A 22,859-nucleotide genomic window follows, 5' to 3' on the forward strand; every position below is an offset into this window, starting at 1 on the left:
CCGTAACCAATTGCTCAACTCGAATTGTCGCATCTGCCGCCTTGTTGGGAGCCTTGTCAACCCACAATCTGGCAGCGACGTCCTTAATCAGTCTATAGAATTGAGTGACCAGCCGCTGGTCGTACGTTTGGACGTTTGTGAGGATTTGAGTGGGATTTGGGGTTTCGGAGAGGCGTGTGTTAAACTGGCAGTTAAATCACCTGTGGCTGGTTCTACAAAAATAAATGGCTACTATGACTACACCCGATTCATAATAGCGCAAAAATTCAGGAACAATGAGACCGTCGGCATTCGCATACTAGAACCCTTGAGAGTCAATTTTGATTTTCTTAGACAAATGTTAAACAAATGCCTCGAAGATCATGGAGAGTGCCAGTCTACGAGGGTCGAAGTTGCGAGGTTGCGTGTAATTGATGTCACCACAGAAACAATTTGCCAGGCTCCTCCAGATTGTGAATACATCGCTCTGTCTTATGTTTGGGGTGATAAATCTGCTTGCAAAAGTACTCAAGGAGAGTTTCCACCCGTCGTACAAGATGCCTTCATCGTGACTAAGGCCTTGGGCTACCGGTATCTATGGGTTGATCGATATGTGAGTCACTACAGCTATGGCAAAATAAACTCCATGCATGACGGTGAACAACAGAACTAATGGAAGCTTCACCACAGTGCATCGATCAAAACCCGAACTCCCCTCATATGCAGTCTATGATCAACCAGATGGATCTTGTCTATGGCAGCGCCCACGCCACTATAGTCGCAGCGTCTGGTAACAGTGCTAGTGATGGTTTAGCAGGAATCAGTGTACCACGCTATCAAGGCCATGCAGAAATTGGCGAGATCCACCTGATTGAATTCTCTGACGTTGAAGCAGCCATTGTGTGCAGCAAATGGGCTACGCGAGGGTGGACTTACCAAGAATGGTACTTCTCTAAAAGACGACTAGTGTTCACAGACAGCGAAGTAATGTTTCTCTGCAACAAGAAACAGGCAAAGGAGACGGTATTGGACCCTGGTAGTCATCCGTTCGAGAATCTGGGCTATGAGTTCAAGTCAATGAAGCCTCCAAACGACACTGAGGCTTATTCACTTCAATGCTACAGACTTAGGTCACATATAAGTGGATACAGCAAGCGAAATCTATCCTACGATTGTGACAGCCTGAATGCGTTTGCTGGCATCCTGAGATATTACGAGTCAGTTGCAGGGGGCGACGATAGACCATTGTCCCACCTTTGGGGAGTTCCATTACAGCTGCTTGGGTATCTTAAAGAGGGGTGGGTATTCTTTGATCTGCTATGGAATCATGAAGCTATTGCTCATCGAAGGGATGGTCTGCCCAGCTGGTCTTGGTCAGGCTGGGGTGGTTCAGTCGAATTCAACACTTTTTTATTTCATGAATTGGAAATCCGGCCTCATACAGTAGAGCTGGAAGCCAACAAGCCGCTTGAAAATTCAGTACACGAGGAAGAAGGATTGACTTCCGCAGTAAAGCGCGTTCTTCGGATTCAGATTCCTCTCGAGGACAGATTTGTCGATTTGAACAGTTTTTGTCGGGAACGTCAGTTGAACCTACATCACGAAATTCATCCGAAGGAACTACATATCACCTCCTTCATTATCCCGCTACGATTTCATGAAGTTGATGGCTACCTACGACCTCAGTATTTCAATGAAAAAAACTTGAGGAGGCCGCCCATCAGAATTATTCCAACATTTCTTGCAAGGCCGGGTATATTTCTTGGCGTGCCGGTGTGTTTCGATAGAGAGTATAATTTCGAATTGCACAAATTGGGCCTGGTATTACCAAGCGGTGGCCAATTCTACAAAGACCCGAATACCTATAACATCATAGTTCTTCACCCTGTAGCGGACGGCAAGTACGAGCGGGCGGGACTTGCTGTCCTGGGCTATGATGTTCACACGAGAAATATCGAGAACCAGGGAACATACGAGTATCGGGTTCTGTTGGATGAGAATGATAATTTAATTTCAGAAGAGGACCCTAAGTACGTGAATTCGAGGAGTGAGGAATCAAATAAGTATTTGTTTCTTCAAGGCGCTGAATGGAAAACGATTTGCTTAGTTTAGATTTAGTATAGGTATAAGCACATCTATGATCTATTTTTGAGTATCCTTTGATTATTAAATTGAATAGTAGTATGAATTTACACATTTGAAGATCTATATAAGATATCGATAACAATATTCGAAATGAATGGCATATAATAAGAGATAGATATCAATACTGTGATCAATACCACTTCCGTTGTGTGACCTCATCACTATATTGATCACGAAATCAGTATTATGATTATTAATTGAGACCTATAGAGTAGCACGAAAGGTTCAGAAGTGATACGAACTATCCTCAACTTCACTTTATACCCCTGACAGATCTCAGTACTCTTAGCTTCATATCAGCTTCAGAATCTAGCTCGAGAGCAAAGCATGCATGTATGATATATAACGGCTTCAGATCATGAAAACTTGTAATACAAGTACCATGGAATCTCTCTCTCTCATATTCAACTGACTTCAGAGTTCATAGCATTCATGAGCTGTCTTAAACAATGCTGTTTACCTACTGATGGAATTTGGAACTCGCTAGTTTCCCTTCTAACATCCCGCCTAGCTTCCTCCATAGCTTCGGGACTATCTGCCTTCAGATCGCTAGTCACGATGTACCATCTTATTACATATGTTGCGCTCCCCTGCTTCTCAAGTTCGCTATCTTTGTACTAGTTCAGATACTAGCCCTATAAATATATGTGTAATCTCGACACAGTTTATTATGTATATAGCTCATCAAGAAAGAAAAAAAAAGATAAAGAACTAAGCCAAGTATTTTGAGAAGATCTTATTCCCAAATTTCAAAAGCGTGTGGTTTTAAACCAGAAAGTTTGGCTCTGTGAAGTTGTTATAGAGGAATGTACTCGGAGTTTGGGGAATTTGAAGAGTTCAGAGTTGATGTGATACTGTTTCTGTTTACCGATTTTATGATTTAATGAGTTCTCACCAAGTGTGATTCTTTTGGGAATAAAATGTATTCATGGACTATAGAATAAGCATAAACAGATTTAGATGAATAATTATCGTATCCAAACTTCCAAAGCCTTCGAAACTTTAAAACTGAGCTTTCAAGAATATAAGAGTTCATTATTATATCTAGTGTTTATCTAATCTAATGAAAAGATTAGAGACCTCAAATTAACAGATAATATCAGTGAGTAAAAAAACCAAGTAGTTTCGAAGAGTTCGACACACAGAATAGTACAAAATTACTATATCTGACTTATTTCCCCAAAATTAGTTCGTAGAGAACAACCATGCCTCGCAAAATTGCAGAATTCCAGATAATAAAGTTGAATTCATCAATAACTAAAGAACAATTATCGAAGCCAGTAGTTGAAGTAAGAGAGACAATCCTAGATTACTAGCAAAGGAAACAAACAGTCAGCCGAATACCATACAAGAAACAGACTGCATTTCATCACAGCTTCAATAACCTCAGTACAGAAACGATGAACAATGCACTACACAAAACGAGAAATAACAATGTACAACACAAGCACCCCCTTGAAAGAGAAAACGAACACAAGCTCAGCAACATAGAACATGCCAAGCAAACATCTCTCCATACCCTCGAGAAGAGAAAATGAAATGATGAAGAACATGAGAAAATGTTCATGGGTGTTCCGTTCAGTTCAGTTCTCAGATCTGAATTGAAGTAGTGAATTCGAGCAGTGAATAGCCCGGTTTTGCAAAGTGAATTTTTGGATACCCATCCCCATTTACTGACTTTTCAACTTTTCAAAGCGGGGTAGTTGAGCAAGGGGTTTTTGGATTTATCTTCTTCTTCTCCTAATTTCTTTCTTTCCTTCTTCTTCTTCTTCCTACAACCTCATACTTCGATCTATTCTCAACTTCCAAACCCTCTCCACCCACCAAAATGGTTCTCTCAAAGCTAATCGAAGAAAACCCTCCCGATTTCCTCTCCAGCCTCCTCCGCGGCAACATGGTCTCAATCACCTACACCAAAAACCACGTCACAATCACCACCCACTGGCCCATCACCATCTTAAAAGCCATCTCCACCCGCTTCAAGCCCCTCGACAAACACGCCCCAAACCAGTCCCTCAGCATCCTCGATTGTCTCGACGAAGCACAGTCAAAATTCGAAGCCAAGATGTTTTGCTCCACTGTAAGCGATCTGATGGATCATTTTGGAAAATGGTTGTATACTGGAAACATCGATATTGAGGGATTGATGGTGTGGGATTTGTGGATGTTTGGAGAAGCCTTCAGGGCGCCGAGATACCAGAATGATGTTATGAGAGCGCTGTGTGCGAAGGCGTCGGAGAATAATCCTTCGTTGGTGATTATTAAGTATTTTGGGTTTGATGCGGCGACGTTGAAGAGATGTTGGGATCAAGTGGATTTTACGGGTGATTGGACTCGTGGGTGCTCGGTCGAAAGTGGATCTGTGTATTGGGGAAATAAACAGATGTTAAAGTTTATCATGGATGTGATCGTGTTTGTGGGTTTAAGGATTCGAGTTTTAGGAGTATTATTAATAGTGGTGGATATATTGCTGAGCAAATCCACAAATTGTCAGTCGAAGTTGCTCGTGGCAAGACATCGATGGCGGCTCCGTGGAAGTCTAGAAATCTTAAAAAGTACCTCGTAAATGAGGCTATTCTTGTAGAGGATTCTAGCTCGGATGAAGAGATTGGGAATAGTTCGGAAGAGGATACGAAGGATATCGAGGAAGATACAGAGAGTACTGCAGGTGATGATGATGATGATGATGATGATGATGATGCGGAGGTTAACGAAGAGGATGGTGATGACGACGACGAAGACGAAGAGATGAAGGATGGCATTAAGGAGGAGGAAGAAGAAGAAGAAGAAGAAGAAGAAGAAGAAGAAGAAGAGTGAGTTGGAGCACATTGAAGGGGTCAAGACTTAACATGCTAACGCATTAAAAGAAGCTCCTTCACCGCAGAAGAACTCCTTGCTGAAGGTCATCGCCTTGCACAACCAAGACATGTATAGATGTTCTACAAGACCCAAATTCGCGACCGACTTGGTCACAACTTTAGTATCACCAAACATCGGCGGAACTTTGTGCTACAACCTGCACTCGACGCGAACAGTCCTTACAATAAGATTCTCGCGTCCTAGGAGGTTCAAAGAAAGAAAAGATCCGCGAAGTATCATTATCATTACAATTTCGCTTCCAACATTCACTTGAAAGTGTACGTTGTGGATCTGCATTATTACATAATGTTACGCTTACGATTCGACACCAGAAAGAACATTATCCATATCAATTAAGATACGAATCTCCACGCAAAGATGCGACAATCCTACCGGATCCAGAGTTCAAGAAAAGTAGTAGGGCAGGTCAAAATAGTAGATAAAGTATTGCATACACCTCATATATCATCAGAAAAACATCTTTACTCAACCATGCACTCCCCAGGGATGTTGAATTCTAAAATGAAATGCAATAAATAAACATGATAAAAAGACATAGTGATCTTGCTTGATGGATAAATGTGCCAATTGCAATGATGCATAGTGTGTATCCCAAGAAAACAAAATCATTTCGCTCTAGCACCATCGATAGAACTTTCTATCGTGCTCGGTAGTGTTCCCATGATGTTGTTCTCCTCTACCACCACCCAATCATCACCGCACATCCTGAAATAAACACCAACTAGATCATCCATCTAATTCTTGGGCTTTGGTGGAGTATAACTTTGCTCCAATGCCTTTCCATCCGCCATGACGATCTTTTCGCCGCCAGTCATAACACACACGCAGCCTATTGCACAATTAGTCTCGTTACCCTTAAAAATTCTAAGCAAAACCAAACTTACGACACCATTCATCAGTTCTGTTTTCCCAAGTATGCATTGTGCCTCTCTGCACACAAATATCTCCCTCTTTCAAAACGGTTTCCTTCCCCTCATCAACACGTAGGACAAGTTCACCTTTCATGACAATCATGTAATCACAGGTGATGGTTCGATGAGTGGGGGTAACATAATGGGGCGGAAAATCAGTTGTACAAACTACCAAACCAGCTGGAGCTGGTCGAGGGATAGTTTGTTCGGCATTGGGGTTGATAGGGGTGGTGAGGGAGGCAGGAAGAGAAGGAAGAGTGTGAATGGTCGTGAAACCTGAGGCCGAAGGACCGAAAGGATGAAATAGGGGAAGTTGAGAATCCGAGGAAATAATGGCGGTGCCGGAGGCGGTGTGCGAGGTTACCACGGCGCGGGGTGGTGGAATAGTAGACATTGTTGCTGCTGAAGTAGATTTAGAGGAGATAGTAGTGCTAGGTTGAGTTTGGGTTTCAAGGACAGCTTTATCGTTGTTATTGGTGAAAGATCTGAGGACGTTCTTGAATTGTTTGGACATGTAAACGTTTGGATAAGCTTATCTTGTGTAGAAGATTGTTATGTAGATATAGGAAGACCTGAGGTGATGATAAAAAAAAGCCAAGGAAATGGTATTCTACTTATACAAAATGTGAAGCTATTCACGAAACACACGAATACCCTTGCTGTGCATACTTTCACTGCACAATTTGCTACCTTGTAACAATCCTCCAAATTTACATCAATGATTAATAAGGAGAGTTCATCAGCTGAAAGCCGAAAGAGCGAAGGCAGTCCTAAAGATGATGTGCCGCAGCTGTGCCTGAGATACAAGAAGGACGATGAAAGTATTTGGCCCCCACCTGAAGCCCATTTATGAAGTTCTCATACGCATGTAAGATCCTACGATCAAACTAATTATGCCGAGGCGAATTGATGATTAATAGCGTAAGAGCGAAAGGCCGAGCTGCGAGATCCTTCAAGAAGGATTCAAGCTGCACAACTACGCCTCTTTCGCGATTTGAAGTTCTGGAGTCCCATACAGCATTAAAATGCTGTATTAACGCATACCTGGAGCGCAATGTAGTGAGGAACACGCAAGATAATTGATATCCGACGACCTGAATGAATATACAATCGCAATTCCAGGTACATTCCACGCGCTGTATTCTTGTCTTTACTCCTCTGCTACACCCCTATTCCCTTCGATTTTATTCATAATTTTCGAAATATCTTACTGTCGCATGTGCATAGCGGGGAAAAGACCGATCAATATGCGACTTCTCTTCAACCCTTCGTTGGCATATGAGTTGTCGCATTGGTAGTTTTGAATTCGATTGCCTGATCCCGCTTCGAACTTGATTCGATATGTTGCTGCATTTCTTCTCGATGGCATCTGAATTTGCGACGCAATTTACCTTTAGTCGAGGGGTTGGGCGCCGAAGTCTACGGGCGCCCTTTAATTCCAAGACTGCAACTACGTACGGAAAGGAGTGGTATTGAGAGGAGTTGTACGTCGTACATGACGATGCATTCTTGAGTGAGATACAGTCTGTGAGAGTGAATGACGTAGAAATGGATGAACCTATAGTACTGAGATTGGAATGGAAAGATGACGACAAAATCCACCGCATCTGCTTCCAGTATTATACCAGATTCTGTGGCCCTGAACCCACCTTCGAAAAAGAAATTCAACATGGCGTACCGCTGAAGCACCAATCAAGAATCTCTAGACCTTTTTCTCTTGAAAGCAACCGGATTTCAGTTCTTAAAACTTTCGAGTCCTTAATCACAATGTCGTAGCGCTTTGCCGCCCCATATTCGCAATAGCAACGTCCCTCATGCTGTATCGACGGAATGCTGAACGCGGATGAAATATAGCGAGAATCTCTCGATCTCCTCGACTCCCTTTCATAGTTAAGGCCCTGACCAAACCAGATGTTTGTTAAGCGCTTCCACTAAGGTTGATAAAGTCAACATACCTTAGTGTATCTACAGTCTCTTCTCATGAATTGGGTCCGTGGCTGTCTCGTGATGCTCCGGTTCTAATGCAAGCTTTCAGTAGCAATATTGTGAATCGAAGTCTTTTGGTATTGGATATGGCTAGATAGGGACAGGCCAATGACTCAGATAATAATTTATATCAAGACACCGTTATTCGAAATCGCGTTGCACATGACGAGGGCGTTCTATTATCGAGCTCGTGACGTTGGATATATAGCCCAGAAGAAAGCCCCCGAGACAAGTCGACCTGCTTGGCTTCATGGCTCTTGAAAAGGGTAAATTTTACCTTTTACTAAATTACTGCAACCCAAACACAGGGCTTGCATCTCCGAGAAATCATATCGAAATCACCACCTACAACGATAGCTGCTCGCGACTTCAAATGGCCATAGTGGTCCAGTCGACCTATTCCAACACTATTGAACGATGGAGAACGTTTTGGGGGATTATCAAAATGGAGCTGTTAGCTCTGTCGACTGTCAAGCCTTGCAAGCCTTGCTTCTTGAGTCGCAGATGATATCTTAATTTGCAGACTCCGTTTTTGATAGACTATACGCCTAAGTGGCAAAGAATGTTGTAGTAAATTTATTTGATTTGAGCCAAGAACACCCTTATATTCTTGTGGAGTGGGCCCGCCTTCAACGCTTGAGCTACTTATTGATTCCGGACGGATATTGTGAAAAGTATCTCAGCATTTGTATCTTATAAGTAATAGGTAGTATTGCGGGTTGGCGGCTACACGATTTGGCTCCAAGGAGTCTATACCTCCCAGTTTCAATGAAGATGGTGCGTAAGTGGAGAACTGACGTAGAGCAAGGAAGCGATACAAAGGGGTAACTCGTCATATCGTGAAGAATGATATAATTCTATAAGCGAGGGAGGATTGCTGTCAAGTACATTTCCTAATCGATTATGAATGAAGTCTAGAAACGTATTGCTTCCAGCTTTTTGTTCTCGTCAAAGTAGCTAAGATTATCAAATCAAAACTTCCCTTGTATTACTATCGTATACCGGATTTTGATGTTCCCCAATGTGGGTTTATGAACGACTTTATGTAATGTAATGTTTCAATAGCTTTATCCCAGTTGAGGTCTGAACAGCTCCTAGTAAGCTATGATGTACGTGACAATTCCGCGCCACACCCGCTAGATCTACAGCCACAATGACATCACATGTCGATCCTCAACGCATGCCAGATGAACGCAAGGTCAAATCAGAGTCCAGACTCAATGTATCGATGTCGAAACTGTTTGAGATAGAAATAGATATCTTTTCCAGTAAAAGAGGCCAATTAAAATAATACACTAGCCACACAACCTCCCATACATATCCGCTTTCGGGAACGCGGATTAAGCCAGCTTTTCCGGACCGCTCCCTAACCTCTTCCCGCTCTTCTTGCACACAAGACTTGGATCCAATTCTTTACCCGTCCATCCTTCAATCTAAGCCCCTTGCAACTCATACCCACAAATCCACGTGTATGTCTGTCTATCCGATGAACGTCGATCTCTCACAGCAGAGCAGGCATGGCAATCTCAAGAAATCGATTAGTCAAGCAATGCGATTATGATGACGTATTGAGATTTCCGATCCCATGCCATGTCATGATCCCCTCAACCGATCAATGCTTAAAGCGGGGTAGCTCCCATAGCACCAGTTACCTTGTTTATAACAACATATGCGTTCCATGACATGACGACTTTGTTTATTTAAACTGTTTTACTACGAATCGACTGTCCAAACTCTTTTACTATCATCTAGATACTTTCCGCCTTTTCTACTACAATTACACTTTCAGTCAAGAAAACAAGCTCTGTAAGTAATTCCTTCCTCCTCAACTCTTTCTCAATATATACCAAACCCAGAACACAATGCAATCCTCACTCCGTCTCCGTCTCCTCACCAGAGTTTCCCGTCCCCAAAACAACAAACTAATCCTCTCATCTCTCCCCAGACAATCAAACCCCCAATACCAACACCAACACCCAATTCCCAAACACAACTTCGCCACAATCCACGCCAAAATGTCTTTCAGCAACGCAGATACCGGCTCCAAAGACGCCGATCCATATAAGGCCAAGAACATTGATACTCCTACTTTGAAAGAGAAGGTTGAGGATCTAAATGAATTTATCGATGCGTGCAAATTCGGTATGATGACTACGAGAGATGGAAAGACGGGCGCGTTGGTGAGCAGATGTATGGCTGTCGCTGCAAAGGTATATATTTTCTTCTTTTTGTCGTGTTTCATACTTCTTAGGGTAGGGTTGGGCTGGGATGTCTGTTGAGTGATTATTGGGGATACTACAACTTCTGAGATATCGCGAATTCAGATCAGATAGATCTGATAGCCTGAGCCCCTGGACACATACTCTCCTCCTTTCATTCCCTCCAAAATTACCATACCCGTCTCAAGAGATGATAACTAACCATTCAAACTCAGGAAAATGGAGGAACCACTCTTCTCTTCCACACCAATACCGAGTCTGGAAAGACCGATGATTTGGCCACCGATTCTCACATCAACATCTCATTCTTGAATTCCTCCGGCGAATGGGCTTCTGTTTCCGGTATGTTCCCCCCCTCCTCTTCTCCTCTCCCTCCAAAATCCCACCCCCAACTAACACCACCTCCCCACCCAGGTCTCTCCACCGTTGAAACCGACCGCGAAACCGTCAAGAAATACTACTCCCCCGCTCTCAAAGCCTGGCTCGGCGATCTCGGCGATGGAACCCACGATGGTGGTCCCAACGATCCACGTATCGGTGTTATCAAGGTCGAAGCCAAGACGGCTACATATGCCGTTGTACGCAAGAGTATTCTGGCGCGCGGAGCTGAGATTGCACAGGGAGTTATTACGGGCAAGGCGGCGAGCGTAAATAAGTTGAGGGAGATTAGTGAGAGCGAGATTCAGACTTGGAGGACTAGCCAGGGAATGGTTCAATAGATCGGGTTGGGAAATGAGATTTTCGTTCCTGTGGATAGGGATGGGATTTATTATGAATAATGCTATCAATTAATTAATCAATTGCAATGCGAGGAAGCTTTTCAAGTTATATTGTCTTAACATTATGTCAATGGCACCTTCTGATACGTTGATGATATCCTATGCAGTGTCCCAAGAAATGCATCCCCCACACTCAGAACCCAAAACTAACTACCTTTGCTACACCGTTGCTACGCCAATCCGATGTGTATGCAACGCCTCCATAACAAATATCCATAATCCTCTCAAGTCTCCATACGCCTCGCGCCTCAAGTAAAAGTCCTCATAATACATTTAGAACTATCAAGCGTTAGTAAAAGAACCTCACACTCCCAAAGTCGCCAATCTAACTTACCAATTTCAAAGGGGTCCTATTCAAACCTCTGGTAAAGTTACACATCGCTCTCTGTTTCGTTGGTCTCTGCTGTAATCTTCTAAACGCCTCTTGAATATGTCTCGTTTCCACCGGAGTTCTTCCCTCACTTGGTGGATCAAACAATCCTTGTACTTTTCTCTTTTTGCCTGTTTGTTCACCGCCGCTCTTCTCCTTGCCTAAGTCTTCTTGCTCTTTGATCTTCAAAGCTTCTTCCGTTAATGTTTGCACGATTTCAAAAGTCAGAAAACCGAGAATATCGACAATGTCATCGTTAGGTTTAGAATCCGTGACGACGCCAAAGCCTGCCCATTCCTTAAATCGCTTTCCTTTACGGAAGGTAAACGAAGCTTGACGGTATTCAGACCAGGTAACATATTCTTCCTTCGTCATGGCCTTGGTGCGCTCATCGGCTTTCTTGAGACGCTGTAAGGTTGCGTAATTCATTTCCTCCTCGTCTTCATCTTCTTCGTCTTCGCGCTCTGGTACTTCTTGGCTGTATAACGAGGGGACTTCCCATGGGAGACCGACTTTGGCTTTCTTATTCTTCTTCGTGGTATCTGGGATGGGGGCATTGGCTCCCACGGGTTCGTCACCGGCTCCGATGTCTGCGTCGCCGCCTTTTTCGTCGGAGTCTTTGACGTTTTTACGGACGTCTTTCCAGGAAAGAAAGGTTCGGAGACGAGAGACCTTAGCTTGATCATGTCGGATTAGGAAAATGAGATCGTCGGTTGATATTGAACGACTACCGCGACGGGATGCTTGTTCAGTACATTGACGAAGCTGGAACAGTTAGGGTCATGTGATTTGATTGAAGAAATGGAGATAATTCAGAGAGAGGAGAAAGTAAAGCCTAAGGATATCTACTAACCATTTCAATAACTTGTTGTCGAACGATCTCCTCTATCATACCAGTAGTCTCAGATGATGCTTCTGCGGTTTCTCCAGAAACATACATCATCTGTGCAAACCAACGAAGAACCTTTGCGTTAGCCAGTTTCGAAGCCATATTATTGATTTGCTTTCCTCAAAGCTATTTACAAAAACCGAGATATTTCAACCATCAAATAAGCCTACAGGCGAAAACCTCGCAGAAAACATATTCACTATGGCTGAGGAGTGAACACCTCACCGCCAGCAATCACTTGATATAGCCTCATAATCCCCCCTCCCCAACCCTCGCCCATCACCAATTCACAAGGTATTGCCAATAAAGAAATCGAACATGACTGTTCAAACAAAGGAGCAACTGACCTGCTGGATCTCCGTCTTGTACTTTGCCGTTTTGTCCGTCATTTTGGCAACCTTTCACTAAGACCCAAATGCAATCCTTCTCTTTCCAACACCCCTATTCACACAGAGGGAATCGACCAAATATCCAATGGTCTGTCAAAATAATGATAGAATTGATATAGACCTTAAGTTGATAATTCTGTACATAAACCAGATAGTGAATGATGAAAGACTAAAACCAGCTCGGAGTGATTGGAATGTTGGAGTTACTGATCATGACTAAGAAATTCTAGGCGGTCAATCATGCTTTGACTGGGCAGAAATGACACACGTGATCCCAAGTATCCTTTACACCGGATTGTTGAGTACCCCCACTCCGGGGTAGTGGGGTCTTGCTGCACAGTAAAAGTTAAAAATTGGTTATTGGAGGGACTTTCTCCCCTCCATGCACACAATTTTTCTTTATATGGTATTAACATTTTCAAAACAACAGATTCCCAAGATTATCGTTGTCTATCAGACACTCAAAACATGGACATACATATTGCTATACAAAATTCAATGGTCACATAAAACAATGATATCAATGTCAGATCGAGTGGCATATGATCTAAGGATACAGCTAGGAAGGAGGGAATAATGGCTCATATAAATGGAAAAGAAGTAACTTGGCTAGCAACTTGCAATGCATATCCATCCTCCCAACAACACCAATGCTTATCAACTCAAATATCATCGAAAACTCCGTTGCCAAAAACTCCGATCCCTCCCCTTTATCATATAAAAACAGAATATGAAGCTAATATGCCACCAGATTAACTCCCCAATAAAACTTAATATCATCTCGGATTCAAAATCCCTGCGGACCCTTTCCATCCACGCCTCCAGTTCTGAAGAACTCTGTTACCACGCCAATCGCATAGCATCCACTGCCGACAATGGCACCGCCTAATAATACTCTCTTTGCCTTGCCAGACTTCTTGCTCTTAATTTCCGAGTGATCCTTCCAGGAAGATTTACCACTGAATACTGGTTCTTCGCGTCGAACGTCAATGTTTGATTTGAATGATGGTTCTGCTGATTCTGGTAAATCATGATTCACGAAACCTGTAGGACTGGCGAATCGCGCTGTTGCCACCTGCATACCATCTATCGGATTTGTTGTATTATTCTTCAGATCGGCCTGCGAGGACGAGCGTCTTACTGGTCGTACTTTGCGGAATACAAGAACATCTCCACTTCCGGATACAATCTCATAACCCTCAGCCTGCAATGGTTGGAAATGTGGAAAGAACTTTGCAGGATTAGACAATCGAAGAAGAACCTCTGCAGGAGTCAAAGCTGATGCTGTATCAGTCACAATAGATGTTGTTTCAGCGATGTTAATAGACTGCATTGTCGAATCATAAGCCAAAACCTTATAAGTGGTTGGCTCAGGGCCCGACGCGGGCTTTTCTCCGGGCGAACTTGCCGCTGGTGCATCATTTATAGGTACTTGGCGATGTTTGGAGCCAATTTTTCCATAATTATCTTCATAGATTCCTCGGATTTCGCGAACTAGATCTTTGTCCTTACTAGATTGTTTTCTGGGCTTTCCATAAGATGAAACATATACCGATAAATCTCCTTCGCCTTGGTTTGCGCATTCCTCTTTATATGACGTCTCTAAGCCTTGAGGTACCTTCGAGTACGGATCAGTTTCTGCTATTGGTTTGGCCAAATTAGGTTGAAGAGATTTTGGCTTTGTCGCAGATCGATCCAAGGATGTTTGAAGTCTTGGTGTGTTTGGGTTTCGAGAAAATGCTTCTTTCACGCCAAGACCTTCAATATATTCCTTCTCAGCCTTTTGAACAGATTGCTTGACCTCCGTTGAATAAGAAAGCTCTAGTCCCTTGGGTGACTTGTCATAGCCCCAAGCATCTTCAGACACTGTTGGCATCAATTCTCCTGTGCCGTCTTTTTGTTGTGACCAAGATTTTTCAAATTCTTCTGGAAAATCCCGAACAAAGTTTCCTGTGACTTTTCGTTTCTCGACTTGTCCTGCATTCTTATGATCCTTTTGGTTAAGGGTCTCAGAACCTTCCCTAGTCTTGGAGGCAGAGGGCCGGGGGTTTCCTGTATCTTGGTGTGTGTCTGTCCTTTCAATTTTTGCTCCGATGCAATGTCTTGAGCATACTTAATTACATTTTGATGCGCTTCCTCGAAAGCTTTTTCCAATTGCTCTCTCTTAGTGGACTTCTCTTCAAGAGTTTCTTTCTTTGTACTCTTGATGATACCCGAAGCAGCGCGAATGTCACTTGCTCGAAGCAGGTCAAGATCTTCTCTCGTATCTGGCTCGGGGTATTTGTGCGAAAATTTTGAGGATAGCGAAGTTTTTGATTCCACATTTTTTTCCGACGAGCTCGTGCCAGGAATCTTGGACTCGGAACCAGGATGTTGGGTGATTTTTGCTTGCTTCTGATCATACTCCTTCAATGCTTCGCGTGTCTGATCAGGGCTCTCAGGAAACTTTCCATCGGGCTCATTATAACGAAACGATCCATAAGAAGTGTCGGCATCATAATCTTTCAAACTTTCTCGAACTGCATCTGGCTTCTCGGGGAGTTTTCCATCGGGCTCATTATATCGAAAGGATCCATATGAATTGCTTGTATCATATTCCTTCAACGACTCTTGTACTGCATCTGGCTTCTCTGGAAATTTTCCGTCAGGCTCATTATATCGAAATGATCCATAAGAAGTATCCGCTTCATAATCTTTCAAACTTTCTCGAACCGAATCTGGCTTTTCGGGCAACTTTCCATCGGGTTCATTGTGACGGAAAAACCCATAAGTTGTGTGTGAATCATAATCTTTCAATGATTCCTGAACACAATCTGGTTGCTCTGGCAGCTTTCCATCAGGCTCTCTATATCGAAAAGCGTTATAAGATGTACAACTGTCGTAATCCTTGAGTCCTTCTTGTACTGGATCTGCCTTTTGAGGCGGTTGTCCGTCCGGTTCGTTATGAAAATATGCCTTGTATCCTTTACTATCGTATTCCTTGAGAGATTCTCGTACAGAGTCAGGTTTCTCGGGAAATTTCCCATCAGGTTCATTGTACATGAATGGTTTGTTATAGGCATCAATATCAGCTTGAGTGGCATCATCTGGCGGGACTAAGTTTTGAAATCGCTGACGATATCCCCTGAACTTCGTTACGGGAATGTTTACAGCCTGTTCATTTTTGAACACCTTTCGATTTGTGATCGGGTCTATCTGGTAGTTCTCATTTTCCAGCTCGAATTCATTATCCAACTGGTTTTTTGACTTCAGATTTCTCCAGTATGCTTCGTCAGCTTGCGATAATCGGATTGATTCCACACCACTATCCGTGCCTTCAACATCGGCTTTGAATGTGTACTTGGAGCGAGCAGGAGAAAAATAGATTGTTTTGCTGCGCATGAAGTTATGCATGGCACGTTTGTAATCCGGAACGCGCTCATCACGCTTAATGCTTTTGGCCTCAACATATTTCTGTTTTAAGAGTCGCTGACGGCGATTGAGCTCTTTTTCAAATCCATGATCAAGGTATGAAGACCAATAACCCATTCGAAATGCTCGTGTTTGATTGTGCGGACCTCGGTTCGACAATAACCCTTGTGCATTGTGCCAACTACGATTCGATATTCGGAGTAGATTGGTAGAGGTAGAAATAGATCCATATCGAATCAGAGGAGATGTGGTCTGCGAGACCGAGGTGGTGAGCTGGGACAGCATCTCGAAGAATTATTCCGATCGTATCATGCTCGGGGACCTAAATAAGGTTTAACCAAATGTCATACGTTCAGGGACAATTATACTCACGAATAAAGTTTCATTCAACTCAGCCTTTAAAGTTGGCTATTTGACAGGAATTGCGTTGAAGTAGGTGAATTCAAATGAAATGTTATAATCAAGAGAGGATGCTATTTAAGTTAGGACGGCGAACTTGTCAGAATGGTACTTTTGACATAACAATAAGAGCTTTCGGAAGATTGGAACAACTGCAAACAAGGAAATAGCCTCCGAATGTCAAAAGCCCTTTTGTACATGGAAATTAAGTGTCAAAAGGAAAAACACAAAGGATAGTGGTATTTAAGCCAGAGCTGAAGACTTACCAGATTGGTCGCTTTATTCCGGTGCTTGTTGGATGGATGAATGGACAGAAGGAAGGAAACTTTGATTTCCTTTCTTTTGCTTGTGATTGATTGACCAATATGAACTGATTAGATACCGAATCAAATCAAATCAAATCAAATCAAATCAACAAATAAAGTAAGCGCGTATGATCTGATTGCAAGTAGCCAACGGAAAAACTCTCTCAAGGATGGATAACTCTTCTTCGTTCAACTCGCAGGTGAGGGAGTATCGATATCGATGTCGATACCAGAACGTGAGCAAGTAAGGACGTAAGTGAGTAAGAAGAAGAGGAAGAAGAGGAAGAAGAGGAAAGCACCAGTAGATAACCTGACCTACCCATCTACCTCAATCAATACGATACGATCAAGAACAGGATAGCTCAAAGGCTGAGTATGGCTCGGTATAGGTAGCATGCGGGTATGTCCACCACCATTCATGCACTTTGGTTGCGGGGTAATACGATTAGGGGATCCACTATGGATGCTAACCCCGAGGTTTCCCGAGCTGGATGGAGGAGTGTCAGGGTGTTCCAGGGTGCTTCCCTTATGCCTGGCTGGTGCACGGCCTTTCCCGCGCGGGAGAAAGTTGGTTGGTTGGCTGTTGGCTGTTGGCTGTTGGTGGGGTTGTGTGCCTGAGGCATGTTAGGAGAGCACATGCGCAGGCTGGTAGGAGGATTGATATCATAGTTTGTGTCTTACTGGCGAACATTCAATTAGGTACTTGAATTGGACATTTACAAAAGGAAATATGAATTCATCATCTAGATACTGATTTGTTCTAATTTGATCTATATCTATTACAAATTGAAGAGTAGATCTCGTCATTAATCCCTCTTTTCCAAACCCTATCGCTCCAAATTCCTCTTCTTTCATCTAAAAACTAATAATCTACCATAACATACTTTCACCCATCTCTTTAGTTTACAATTTCCACTTCCCACATCTAACAGCCTAACGACCATAGTTAAAAGCACAACGACACAATGGACACGAGCTCTGGTTACTGCTCGCGAACCATTTAAACAGACATTGTCCATGGAATGTGTTCTTACAAGTTCCACACTTCTTATCCGGCGTTTTCTTGTCGCTCGATATGATGCTGTAACAGATAGCACATTCGGTGTGTCCTTTAAGACTACCCTCGACATTACGACGGAAAGTAGTCAATCCATCGATCAGACTACCGTTTGAGAATGTGATAGCACCCTGAACGATGAGTAGCCAACTTCTCCATTTCTTTTCTGGTACGGCAACACGATTGATACCCTCGACTTTGACGTTGTAGAAAGGATAGTTGGGTGGAAATCGAATGGCAATTTGTATGCTAGTATCATCGATTTCGTAGCTGGCAAAGATGGAACGTGCGCTCTTCGATGTTTTAATTTCGAGCTCTTTCTCGCCTCCTTCTTTGGCCTCCTTCGAAGCTGCCCATTCCTCGATCTCATCAAGTTTGTCAGAGATCAGAAGTGGAGTGAAGTATTTTTCTGTCCATGTCTCAACTGCTTGTCGGGTCTGTTTGGATTGACAGTCAGAAAACCAAGCCTTTGCAAGATCACCAGTGTGTCTAAGACATAAATGATATAGATGAATGAGAAGCCATTGGAAGTTTCGCTCATTTGTTTCACTGTCTGCTAGTGATGTATCGTATGCGCGAATATATGATTCATCAAAATGTGCTTTTTCAAGGTTGAGAGGCGTACCATCTGAATGGCCTAGCACATCGAACAAAAACGTTAAAAATGATCCAAGGCAGTTTTCTGACTGAAGGTGATTGCAATAGTCTTTGCGCACTTTCCAAGACGCTGTGCTAAACGCATCATAAACCAAATGCCACGAAAGTAAATAGCTACGAATCGAAGGAGGAAATTCTGCAAGCTCTTCGTCATCAAAGTTGCGAATAGATGGTGCGTCTAAGAGAAGAGATAGTAATTCTTCTGGCAATTGCGCATCTTTCTTTTCAAGAAGGGCGTTGACCGAGATTTCCTCTTGCTCTGCAGGTATGGCCCGATGAAGAACACTAAATGCTGCAGATTGAACCATCCTATTCTCTGAAGCTACCAAAGGGTAGAACTCGGAGATGTCATCAATATGACTTGAAGGTATATTAATTACTAGCCGCGACAAAATATTATCAACAAACTCGACTGGTTGCGTTGATTTAGATCTGGATAACTTGGTGAGCTTGATCAAACAATGAGATGCAGTCTCTCCATATTGAGCTCGGGCATCCTCAAGGTCATCATTAGCATCTTGTAAGCTTTGTAAATTTGAGAACAGTTTCAAAGACATCCCCATCATGGGGAGCTTTTGGTCCTGGTGATCTTCATTTTCCATTGATTCCCAAATTTTGATGCAGAACTCGAGGGTCTTCTCCCAGTACGATCCGTAGACAGATTTAATCGCCGGGAGCAACTTTTGTAGAGCAAGACAAGACTCAGAAGAGAGCTGATAATTAGTGTCTGAAATTTCTGGGGCCCATGAAAGAATTTGCTTGACCGCAAACACTAATCGATTTTGTGCCACAGGAAGATCATCATTGTTGTACACGGATAATGTTGCATTCAGGAGAACAAGTCGACCGAGAGTTTTTTCAGATTGGGCATCGGCACTAGCAACATCACTAATGATCCGGTTGCAAAGGTTGCTGACAAGCTGGCTAGTACTGAGGGTCTCATGAAGCCCTGTCAAGATGGCAACAGCCCCAAGAATGTTCGATGTAGAGGATTTGAGAATTTCAAGGCTGGAGATCCATTCTTCGCCTCCAACTTGCCATCCGTGTTGTTCAACAAGTTTGGGTAGTAGATGGCTCAACACACGAGCCGAGTAGAAAGACGTAGATGTATCGCCACAGGAAGCATTTATCAGCTTTGAAATAAGGATGTGAACAACACCCGAAAATTCAAGGGGTGACCCTGACTCAAAACCATCTTGCCAAGCTTTCGAGTGTAGTACGATGAATGACCATGAATCTTGATATATCCGGTCCACAAAATCGCGCACGCCAGAAATAGCTTCTTCCGACGATAACACGAAAAGCTTGTTATTCTCTAGTAGATCGAGCTGGTCATTAGCAAGTTCCACAGTCAAGCACATGAGATATATAATCTCGACAAGAGCATCCTTTGACAAGCGGTCAGGATGGTCTCGAATTAAATGTGCAGAATACATTGCCATTCTGAGAGCTACGGAATAGCCATCTAGATCTCTGCCAGGGCGACTACTATTGTTACCATTTTGTGCGTGCGCTAAAAATACAGCTCCTGCGAATGGTCTCATCACTCCTAAAGTAGGATTTGGTGCTTGATCCAACAGAGGGGCTAAAGCTTCAGACCATTTAGTTGCACTTGGAAAGAGTTCGGGATGATGCGAACTATCATCCAAGGTGCTGATAACCGCTTCGGCCTGTTGAACAAGTGTATCGATACTAAAAACTAACATCAGTCATTGCTCCCCCGGACAATTACTAATTGCGGTCAAGGACTCCAAGGATTGTACTCACGTCAGTGATTGAGGACTTGCGTTTTCCAGATTTTCTTTGAGTATATGAACTACAGAAGAAGTAGTGACACCACTTTCATTGTCGACTACTGATCGTAAATTCATAGCCCGTTTGCCAAGCTCAGAATCTGAGAGTTCTGTCAATGCCAAAAGTTTCGTGATTAAATCTACGTGCGCGTCTCCGTCTCGAATAGCTTCAGGTTGTCTTTTGGATAGTAATTCAAGTGCCTGAAATACAAGATTTACATTGGGGTTAGAAGCATTTAGTAAAGAGATTAGGCTTTGAAGCAATAACTTTTCTGTTGATTTGGAGAACCCATTAAAAATTACCGCCGCTTCGAACAGTGCCCACTCCTCATTATTGCCATCGACCACATCACGGGAAGTCTCAAGGAGAATATCTTGGAGAGCTTGGTCATCACGGACCAAATCCGAAATCTCATTTGAAGATATCAGAGCTGTGATGGTTTTCTGTCGCTGTGAATTCCTGGGGGTCGATAACAGAGCATCAATAGCCGTCTGCCAGATACTCTTGTAAGAGTCTTGCTGCCCAGAAATTAAACGAAGTTGGTCTAAAGCTGAGATTAAGTATGAAGATGATGGCGACAAAAGAAATTTAGGAAGATGGGTTTCCATGAACGATTTGACGGCTTCCAAGACTGTGGGGGAGGCTTCCATTAGCTGCGGAGAGTATCTCAGCGCTGATTCTAATACTGCCCCAGCCGAGTAGGGTTTCCCGTTCCTGTTGATAATTACTTGGAGAGTACTATCTATGATATTGCTCGAAGGTTGAAGGAGTGGGTTTTCATCAGCTGTAAGATCCTTTAATTTGAAGACGTCAGACAGAAGTGAAAACCACCGGTGGCCTTCAGCCATGACAGCATCTTGAGAAGATGAATACTCTTTTGATTGCTCTGGCATTGATGTTTGAATTCTTGTAATAAAATTTTGGGCGAGCTTTTGCCATTCTTCGGCGAGAGAACTTTGTAGATTGGAGTTCTTCCCTAAGCTAGAGATAAAAGCAGATATAGTTGAAGATGGTGTATTGTTTCTGATGAGCCATTCGGAAGTTTCTGGAGATGGATGTAAATAATGCTCAAACATGGGATATGTAGATTTCTGTACAATCTCCGCTTGCTGAGAACTTGACAGGTTTACGATACAAATGTTGGATGTTTCTCCGTAAGCGAGCCATGCTTCTGAAGAGTTGGCCCTGCTCTCCTCCCTCTGGTTGATACTCTTGCGAAATACCCCCAAAAACTCCAGGATAGAATTGGGGTTTTGAGGCAGAACATCTATTGGTAGAATTGCCACAAGAGCTCGCAATGTTTGCCAATAAGCAGGGGAAGAGCCTTGTGAGCCTTTTTGAACAAAAGATATCAGGTCGCTTGTAGCAGTAGATCGTTTAGCCTTATATGCAGAAGTCCATACTTGAGGAAATTGCTTGGTTAGCTGGTGCAAAGTCTGCAATAGTTGCAAAGCAGATGTTAATTGAGGAGATCTCAATGCCTCAGATATGAATGCACGACTGATAGTCTCAAGGTTGTTCTCAACCAGTTCAGTCTGCTTCTCTAGGCATAGTACGAGTAATTTATCGGTACTTTTTCTTGCGGGAGCATCTTCGCATGATGCCAGCGTCCATAGTTTTTTGTTCCCGAAAATAACCTTTTCGTACCTATCTTGATGCTTAAGCATATCATCATCACCTAGCTTGGCTAGCAGATTGGCGAGAAGAGATACACTGGCGCTATTCACACGGAAGTACTTTTCGTTTGCTTCTTCTATCGGGACGGATCTTTCGTCACTTAAAGTAATAGGAGTCTCATTCAAGGCTTCTTCGGCGTAGTCGAGGATCTCATTCTGGCAACGCTTCCAAAACAGATTCATTTTAGCATCCGTATCGAGGAAAGATGTTAGACCATCCATTGCTGATCGTGCCACTGCTCGGTCTCTATCATAGGTTCCTGCCAGCCAGCTTCCTACGACTTTGGGTATATATCTTTCCATTCTTTTCCGGGCTGATTTTAGAAGCTCATACTGTATGCTGTGAGATAGCTCGCGAACACGACGTGCATTATCTATGGAAATTCTAGGATAGACGTCGACCTGTATATTATGTTAGCAGAAGCACTCTAAGATTCCCTCGGCGCATCCTACCCATGCTTCTAAAATTGCTTCTTCAGTGCCTCCTTGTTCGTTTGGCTGATTCTGAACGAACGTTCGCAGATCCTCTAGAGCTTTCGACTTTGTTGTAGCGTCTTTCTTCGAAAGATTCTTGAATGATAGAATGACATTTGCATCACTGATGGAAGAGAGGTCTGATGGTTCTGTAAGGTATGATAATCTGGTGGCTTTTGTGGTAAAGCCAAACCCGAAGCCGGCGCCAGTGGCAGTTGAAGCACGAGTGCTAGAAGCCTGCGATTTGAATTGTCGTTTGCCCATGTTATGCAGACGTTTTGGTGGAGAAAATGGTACAAAATAATTTGGATGAAGTATAAGGAATACTGCTCTGATATGGAGGGGAGAGATAAGTTTATAAGCAGTGGAGAAATTTCAAAGGCCGAACAATCAATGACGGAATTGAAGTGGTGGTGGGGTGGTAGTTCAGACAGAAATTGCCCAATGATCTGATTGCACCGTGCTTAGTAATATTCAAGCCTCCTCCTAGCATCAGCCGATCTAGCTGTAATGGGATTAATGCAGGGCTAGAGCTTTTA

At 43.1% G+C, this 22,859-nt stretch overlaps 6 protein-coding genes across 6 annotated transcripts; 3 read left to right on the forward strand and 3 right to left on the reverse strand.

Annotated features, from left to right (window-relative positions):
* Positions 1-2,091, forward strand: Bfra_012002 (putative tol protein; the record flags this gene model as incomplete). The annotated part of the gene is made up of 2 exons (XM_037342324.1): positions 1-592; positions 670-2,091. Coding segments are annotated over 2 exons (2,014 nt in total), but the record flags the coding sequence as incomplete, so codon positions are not given.
* A 1,861-nt stretch (positions 2,092-3,952) lies between these two features.
* Positions 3,953-5,058, forward strand: Bfra_012003 (uncharacterized protein; the record flags this gene model as incomplete). Its single annotated transcript, XM_037342325.1, has 3 exons — positions 3,953-4,536; positions 4,581-4,937; positions 4,992-5,058. The coding sequence occupies 3 exons, from the start codon at positions 3,953-3,955 to the stop codon at positions 5,056-5,058; spliced, it is 1,008 nt and encodes a 335-aa protein (XP_037187622.1).
* Positions 5,059-5,738: 680 nt separating this feature from the next.
* Bfra_012004 (putative cupin domain protein) lies at positions 5,739-6,429 on the reverse strand (the record flags this gene model as incomplete). Its single annotated transcript, XM_037342326.1, has 2 exons — positions 5,739-5,833; positions 5,889-6,429. 2 exons carry the CDS (start codon positions 6,427-6,429, stop codon positions 5,739-5,741), a joined length of 636 nt encoding a protein of 211 aa, XP_037187623.1.
* Positions 6,430-9,631: 3,202 nt separating this feature from the next.
* On the forward strand, positions 9,632-10,839 carry Bfra_012005 (putative protein bli-3 protein; the record flags this gene model as incomplete). Its single annotated transcript, XM_037342327.1, has 4 exons — positions 9,632-9,707; positions 9,847-10,111; positions 10,336-10,462; positions 10,535-10,839. Exons 2-4 carry the CDS (start codon positions 9,917-9,919, stop codon positions 10,837-10,839), a joined length of 627 nt encoding a protein of 208 aa, XP_037187624.1. The 5' UTR covers positions 9,632-9,707; positions 9,847-9,916.
* A 333-nt stretch (positions 10,840-11,172) lies between these two features.
* On the reverse strand, positions 11,173-12,547 carry Bfra_012006 (putative spt3-like protein; the record flags this gene model as incomplete). The annotated part of the gene is made up of 4 exons (XM_037342328.1): positions 11,173-11,178; positions 11,234-12,034; positions 12,123-12,212; positions 12,506-12,547. 4 exons carry the CDS (start codon positions 12,545-12,547, stop codon positions 11,173-11,175), a joined length of 939 nt encoding a protein of 312 aa, XP_037187625.1.
* A 787-nt stretch (positions 12,548-13,334) lies between these two features.
* Positions 13,335-22,584, reverse strand: Bfra_012007 (putative c3hc4 type (ring finger) zinc finger containing protein; the record flags this gene model as incomplete). Its single annotated transcript, XM_037342329.1, has 6 exons — positions 13,335-14,568; positions 14,661-16,139; positions 16,982-17,276; positions 17,697-20,068; positions 20,144-22,248; positions 22,300-22,584. The coding sequence occupies 6 exons, from the start codon at positions 22,582-22,584 to the stop codon at positions 13,335-13,337; spliced, it is 7,770 nt and encodes a 2,589-aa protein (XP_037187626.1).
* Between the last annotated feature and the right edge of the window lie 275 nt (positions 22,585-22,859).

This window comes from Botrytis fragariae, assembly GCF_013461495.1.
Source record: "Botrytis fragariae strain BVB16 chromosome Unknown tig00000260, whole genome shotgun sequence".
Classification (NCBI taxonomy): domain Eukaryota; kingdom Fungi; phylum Ascomycota; class Leotiomycetes; order Helotiales; family Sclerotiniaceae; genus Botrytis; species Botrytis fragariae.